Below are 7,437 nucleotides of genomic sequence, written 5' to 3'. Positions count from 1 at the left end.
AGATTAACCCAATAATAAAAAAAAAAAAAAAAAAGATATCACAAGCATCTTCAAATTCATGCTCTGAGCAAACTAAGCAAAAAGAAATCGCTGATGTCTCAAATGTGAACAATATGTGCGTTTAGGGTTCACTAGTTTGGATCCATGTCAAGCCACGCTGGAAATCAGAAAGTGTGACTCAGGAACATTAAAGCCTCGTACAGAGTGATAGAGCAGTTGTTTGAACCATTCAAACATCTTCACTACGTTAATATGGAGTCTTCCCTCTCGCTTTGCGCATGCTAACTAAAAATAAAGTTATGCAGTTATTCAGATTTTTATTCCTTTATCTTTGCATCACTGCCGACCAAAACATTTGCAAAGATGAAAACCCTTTCACTATCAATGATATGAGAGGAGTTACATTTCTAGTTACGTTGTGTTATCTTTTAGACGGAGCCTCTAAAATATGGTACGTTTTTAGCATTTACCGTCTTTAAATATTTACCGTCTACTGCTGTGCATAGCTGGCACACAAAACATGGTCTGCACACTTTCATGCAGTCGAGCTATACCCTACATCACCCCATGCATAGGACTTTACGTCACACCCACCCCTAAATGATACAGTCCAGAAAATAAACAAAACCTGTTTTTTTTTTAGAAGCTTCAGAGCTTGTCTCCAGGCACGTTCCTACAGAGTTTACACATATCTTCGTGTCACTGTTTTTTTGTTACCACTGGATGTCCCATTACATTAAGTGCTCTGGTGAATGAACACTAACAATGTATTTTGTTTTTGCCCTCATGGCTGATTGTTATGACATGATGAAAAAGCTTTCCTCCCTATATTAGGTTTGGCTTGGCAAGGTGTCATTGACTAGTGCCTTAGCTAACACTTCCCTCCCACCCTGTCTACAGGGGTCCAGTGGGCCGTATGGCTCCTACCCCTGCTAGACCACCCTTCCCCCCAGGAAAAGGGCAAAATATGCCCTGGGTATCAGAGGTTCCCATCCTCTCCCATAGTGAATAAGCTGCAGAACAAGAGAGAAAGAGATCAGATTAGAATCATTTTACATGTACAGTATCATTAGTAAATAGATAGCAGTAACATATTACAATAATGATCATTCAAAGTTCATTTTAATGTTAATTTATAAATTGTTCATTAGATAATGCATTATTAATGAACATGAACAAACAAATTAACAATGTTAATTTATACAACTTATTTAAACAACAAAAAAACGATTACTACTGTTACTATTATAACATTAGCCAACTATTAGCCAATACTGTAAAAGAGTGTTCATGTCAATTAGTAATTACAGGCCAAAAATCTCTGAATAATTGTGTTTATATATATATATATATATATATATATATATTGCATGTTACTGTGCACAGAGGCCTAGTCATAAGACATTTTCTTTTATATAATACACTTTTAACTACTGTTATGATGAATGCTTGCTAAATTTGAGTATAGAAAATATACACTCGAATTTAGCAAGCATGAATATATACTTCATGGCAAAGAAACTGTAACACTAAATAGATTGGCTAGCTTAGAAAATCTCATGGAAATGTACCTCTTCAATCAGGTAACATCTACACCCCATAGAAGGCTGCAAGTCTCTCTTTGAGTGGAAGGGGAAACTGGTCAGAAAAGTGTATCCAATTCTCATCTCCAACCTGGTTCTTAAACCCATGCAAGATCTAACAGGGAACACACACTTAAGTATGAGGCATGCACCCATAATCATCTTGAAGGTTTTCTCATCTTACAGCGCTCTACCTTATATAACATTTCTCGAAGATCGTCTTTTGGGTTCATCCAGGATGCAACAGCGTCACAGAAAAATATGAAGTCCTATAAATTGGTAAAGAAAACAAAGAGGATCATTTTCAATTATCAAAGCACTCAGAGAGACATCAGTCAGAATAATGTGCTGTACCTGCACCACACCACCAGGGTTGACCGTGATCATGGTGCAGATTCCTCTGAACGCAGAGTCTTTCTCTTCATTGTCTCTTATATTGCGCAGAGAAGTGCACCTAGTCAAGGGAAGAACCAGTTTTCAAATAACAAGCCTGTGCGGTTAGGTGCATGTGGATTAACACATACTCAACACAATATCATGACTACCACCTCAGAGCACCTTTGGACTAGCAAACGTTTTAAATCACAGAGACTGGTCAATCGAGAAAACCAAATTTTTATCTTCTTTATAAATAAAACATTCTCTTGTTGAAACCAAAAAGTAGTTTTTTTGTTTTACCTGAAGTTTAGTTTCTTGCAATATTTCCTGACAATCCCATACTAACTTTTTTTTTATCGTTATTATTAGTTCTTAATCATATGCATCTACCTCCTTTTGTAATTATGAATGTTTATAAAGATCTTTAGCTGCTTTTTTGCAGTAAAACAACCTACCTAGATGTATTCTGTATAAGACAAATACAATGTCCATATAGCACCATGTATTCTGTCAGCTTATAGCGTTAAACTAGTGCAAATTTGGGGGCAAGCAATCTGGGATAGAATCATGCAGCTAAAAGACTCTGCATTTAATGGGGAGGAGAAATGCTTTTTAAAGAAGCTTTTCCATTTCTCTTCTTTTTATCCATTTAACTAGCGCTTCCATTTCCTAAATCCAGCAAGCATTTGATATTACCCCATGCACTCAATTAGTAGTTAGATAGTGACAATAAAAGACGAAAACAGAAGTGAAAACTGAAATAAATCAATTGAGAATACATGAAGGTGCTACTGAGGCAAATTAAACGACAAGACCTAGAGGGACAGGGTTAGTCACATGGTTGGCAATGATTTAGACTGAATCATACAGAACAGAGAGAAAGGTAGAGAGAAAGATAGGGATACCTTCCCTCAAATGTCTTGAATAGGCCTCCTACCATGTCTTCTTGCTCAGTCGCTTTCACAAGAAAATATAAATATTATGCTGGTGAAATTTATGCTGCATTTACAAAATCCTGGCCATTTCTATACTAGCACAAGGCGTGAAGAAAAGCAGGAGCCTTTTCAAGAACACTGGGACAAGGTTTGGAGAGAGATTGAGCGAGTGAGAGAAAGAAAGAGAGAGAACCGTAGGGAGAAAAGCCAGAAGATAGACAGAAAGAGGGAATGAATGAAATAAAAGATTGAATAATACACACCAGGGTCTTATAAACTGCTGTAGCATGGGTGCCACCTCTTGAGGACAAACGTAACCAAGACGACCAATTGTTATTGCTAAGGTAACGCAATCACGGTTATACAGCACCAAACGCCAACCAAGACATGAGCGAATGAGGGGGGAGGAGAAAACAAAAAGAAAGAAACAAACAAACAAACAAACAGACAACTCAGAAACAGAACTCAACAGAATCTGTGTATGAGAATAAACACAAGATTTCACTAGTGCTCTTCACAGCCCCAGACTACAGGGTCAAATGTAAAATATGACACTAAAAAAAACATAGATCTCGTTTAAGGGAGGAGTCTTAGAAAACACGGCTTCTCTACAGCTCAGAGTTACAGAGAAACTTTCATGTTTTGTTTCAAGTGTCTGCCAAATTCATGTAACATCTGTATGTGATTTTTCTTATATGTGATTCTTTCCCCCCAAATCCCTGTATTACAGATTGAAGACTACAGAAAACAATCTTGTTTTCTAAGATTTTCTCCCTTAAACTCACAAAAATTTCTTCAGTAGAACAGAAAAGTCTTGTCTTTCTTTCTGTCTCTTTTGTTTCTTTAAGAAATGCATATTACGCCAAGCGAACTACATGGAGAGGACTAGATTCCACCGGGATCTTAAGAGGCACAGAGGAAGGAGACCTAAGTTTAAGAGACACAAACTATGCAACATTCTCAATAAAGACAGGCATTTATGAACAGTCCAATGAGACATGCAGAAAGCAGATGATTGGCTCATTAGAGAACGCAGTTCAGTGCAGGATGGGCTGATTCAAAGAATCTGAAACACAGTTAAGCACTGTTCACCATTATTATATTAATTAGTAATTAAATAGATGATCAAATACTCACAAATTGAACATAAACTCAACATTGTAACATTGATGTAAAACCTGCACCATAAAGAAGACATACACTACCATTCAAATGTTTGGGGTCTGTAAGGTATTTCAGTGTTTTTGAAAGAAGTCTCTTATGCTTTATTTGATCAAAAATACAGTAAAAAAAAAAACAGTAATATTGTTAAATATTATTAGAAATTAAAAAGACCGTTTTCCATTTTATACTGTAATTTATTCCGGTGATGACAAAGCTGAATTTTCAGCAGCCATTACTCCAGTCTTCAGTGTCACATGATCCTTATGCTGATCAATATGCTGATTTGGTCAATGTTGAAAACTGTTTTGGTGCTTAATATTTTTGTGGAAACGTGATACATTTTTACATTCTTAGGTTTAAAAGATAGAAAAAAGTCTTTACTGTTAATTTTGATCAATTTAATACATTCTTGCTGAGTAAAAGTATTAATTTCCTTCTTAAAAAAAAAAAATCTTACTCAACCCAATCATTTGAACAGTAGTGTGTTAATAGACTCGCACTTAAAACGGTCTAAAAATTATCAGTATGGATTTGTCTATGCCACACGCTTGCTTCTAATTTTTAAAAGGACTTTGTAAAAGTCTTTGCAACATGAATAATCAAGATATCAGCAATCCTGCATCAAACGTTAGCCGTCCTTAACTAACATTCAACATCTATTGGCAGATATGCATTCACACTGAAAAATAAAAGTAACTAAAACAACAGAAATAAATCGACAAACAGGAACACATCTACAAGTACCCTTGTTTCTGTGGGAGTATGTCTTCACCCTCATTTAAGAAAAATAAACATCAATCTCAGCAGCCATTACAGCTCAGGCTAGAGTTTCAATTCGAGCAGTCCAATCAGAGTGGAGTGTAACTGGGAAATAATTTGCGAGGTACAGGTGCTATACATTCATCTAAACACCACAAAACAGATTTAGATCTGAGATTAGACGTTTTCTCTGAAATAAATGGAAAAAAATTACTATTTAAGGTTCAAATCTTCAAGTAAAAATGTTCAAATCAAAGACAGCAGGTCTTAAAACTCCTCTCAAGGTTGGTTTACATTCGTCATTGTCATTTTTGTTTGTAATATCTCACTGACTGATGCTTGTAACCTCATTACGGTGATCTACTCGCTAACATGGAACTCACTGTTCTATTAATCCACTTCAGTCAGTACCATGGCTGGACTGTTACAAAGTATGTGAAGACATATGTGAAGACAGGATATGCTGAGGGAACTCAGCTGACTTTGTATATAGAAATTTTTTTTCCTATTCTTATTCACTACCCTGTTACCCAGAATACTGTGCACTGCTAGAGATTTTCACATCAAGTATCCGAAAACCTTTATCAAACCTTGTAAGGTCCACTTCCTGGAGTTTGAATGGAGATTAATAAGCACTGCGGAATGGGGACTAGGAGAGTTTGGGAAAAGGAGAGGGTGGAAACCTCTTATGAGGGGTCAGCCTGGTCTAGTACCCCTCAGATGGTACCTGTATTCTCCAGCAGTGTCTTGGGTGTGTTGGGTCTGTTTATGATCTCCACAAGCTGCTGTAAAACCACCGGGACATACGGCTGCATCTCAGAACCTAAAGAGAGAGAAAACTAGCATGTTAACCTTGAAAGTATGATGAAATTAGAGAAATTAATAACCGAAGATGATGATGAAACTCTCACCCATTTGAATGGATATTTCTCCAATGGCCCATGTTGCATTGTTGCAGACTGATATCAATTCTGGGTTCAGGTTTGTGCCTAAGATAGGCATGAAGTTAGCTAGAGAGGAGAGATTAGCACAAACAAATCAAAGTTTAAGTGCCTGAAGGTAAACAGAGATGGATCAAACTGAGAAAGTGTCAGTGAATAATAACTCCATACCAATGCAAGGTTTGACATGCTGGAAGCAGGCTTTGGTCAGATCTCCCAACAGAGCAAAAGAACTCTGTCGAACCTCTGGCATTTTATCCTGAGAAATACAACCATCAAAAGATTACCATTGTCACATTAGATTTCTCATAGCTGCACGTCCACACAAATCGTTTTTGGAGTTTGCATTATTTGCATCTCTTGCAATTCATCTGCAGCAGGCAAATGCAAATGTCATTCTGTGTATGTAAAGATTAGATGGTAAATTCAGAGAGACAAACACATTATACAGAGATGATGTTGTCTTCTATACCTCAGTCGTTACCTAGATAAAGTGGCAAACAGCTGCCGCTAGTATACACTGTGGCACTCATGTTGACACAAACATACAATGGTTTAGATCCAAAGTGTTTTCAACAATGATTATAATAATAAATGTTTCCTGAGCCGCAAATTTAGAGTGATTTCTGAAGGATCATGTGACACTGAAGACTGGAGTAATGGCTGCTGAAAATTCAGTTTGCCATCAAAGGAATACTTTACATTTTAAAATATATTAATATATTAAATAAAATATATTAGGTTAAACATACCATGCCTCAGTGCTACAATGTCTTGCTATGCTCTATAGTTACCTGCATGCACTGGTACATGAGAGTGAGAATGTTGCTACGGGCAACTAGCTGTTCAATGTTCCCTCCAAGACCCTCCGCTAATCCGCTGAGCAGATCCAGAGCCACAATCATGAAATCTTTATCAGGCGCTTCATGAAACTCAGGCTGACTCTGGTGGAGCTGTGAGACAGAGAAAGAGATCAAGTGATATTCACTATGATGGATTAAAGCAATCCTTGTTTTGATTCTAAATTATGTGCATTTCTTATTTTGCAACCTTTTCCACACTCTAGTAGTTTTTTAAGCTGACAGTATTACCGAGAGATGAGGGGGTTTGTGTGTATTTGTGTGGCTTCTCACCACAGCCTGGGCGAGTGTTTTCTGGACCAGGTTGACACAGCGCTGGTAGACAGGTTCACAGTATGGCAGGAAGCCGCTCTGCAGGGCAGTGGCCACAGATGAGAGACACTGAAAGAGGAATCAACAGAGTCATAATCAGGAACATGCATCAAAATGCTGGATTCAGAACAATACTAATATTTCCTGTGACTTCTGCTGAAATAGTTTTTCTCTGCTGGTTTTTCCAAATTGTTTATTTGTGCACACATACATATTGTTCAAAAGTTTGGGTTCAGCAAGATTTTTTTTCAGTAAGTTTGTTTTTGAAAGTGGATAATTTTTTTCAGAATTCTTTGATGAATAGAAAGCATTTATTATACCATAACAGACATTATTATTATAACATTATAAATGTCTTTACTGTCACTTTTGAATGATTTAAAGAGTCCTTGCTGGCTTAAAGTATTAATTTCCTTCAAAGAAATAAAATGAAATACATTCTTACTGACCCCAAATTTTTGAACAGTAGTTTATATAAATTAAGTGTTAGATAACTACCTCCAGT

General features: G+C 36.8%; 1 protein-coding gene and 1 long non-coding RNA gene across 2 annotated transcripts in view; one reads left to right on the top strand and one right to left on the bottom strand.

Annotated features, from left to right (window-relative positions):
• Positions 1-7,437, top strand: part of LOC107655930 (uncharacterized) — an 18,956-nt gene that overhangs the window by 1,800 nt on the left and 9,719 nt on the right. The window lies entirely within an intron of this gene.
• The window catches only part of LOC107655929 (transportin-1), a 25,529-nt gene continuing 18,795 nt past the window's right edge, over positions 704-7,437 (bottom strand). The window contains exons 15-24 of the mRNA XM_016443559.1: positions 6,894-7,012; positions 6,555-6,713; positions 5,932-6,019; positions 5,731-5,829; positions 5,547-5,642; positions 3,160-3,235; positions 1,938-2,037; positions 1,778-1,852; positions 1,572-1,698; positions 704-1,013 (exon numbers count right to left, since the gene is read on the bottom strand). Coding sequence (XP_016299045.1) covers positions 1,591-1,698; positions 1,778-1,852; positions 1,938-2,037; positions 3,160-3,235; positions 5,547-5,642; positions 5,731-5,829; positions 5,932-6,019; positions 6,555-6,713; positions 6,894-7,012 — 920 coding nt within the window. The 3' untranslated portion in view covers positions 704-1,013; positions 1,572-1,590. The remainder of the gene's footprint in view (positions 1,014-1,571; positions 1,699-1,777; positions 1,853-1,937; positions 2,038-3,159; positions 3,236-5,546; positions 5,643-5,730; positions 5,830-5,931; positions 6,020-6,554; positions 6,714-6,893; positions 7,013-7,437) is intronic.

The sequence above is a fragment of the Sinocyclocheilus anshuiensis genome, unplaced genomic scaffold (assembly GCF_001515605.1).
Source record: "Sinocyclocheilus anshuiensis isolate Anshui unplaced genomic scaffold, SAMN03320099.WGS_v1.1 scaffold860, whole genome shotgun sequence".
NCBI classification, from domain to species: domain Eukaryota; kingdom Metazoa; phylum Chordata; class Actinopteri; order Cypriniformes; family Cyprinidae; genus Sinocyclocheilus; species Sinocyclocheilus anshuiensis.
The sequence above is the reverse complement of the archived record's forward strand: the minus strand, read 5'-3'. Positions and strand labels throughout refer to the sequence as shown.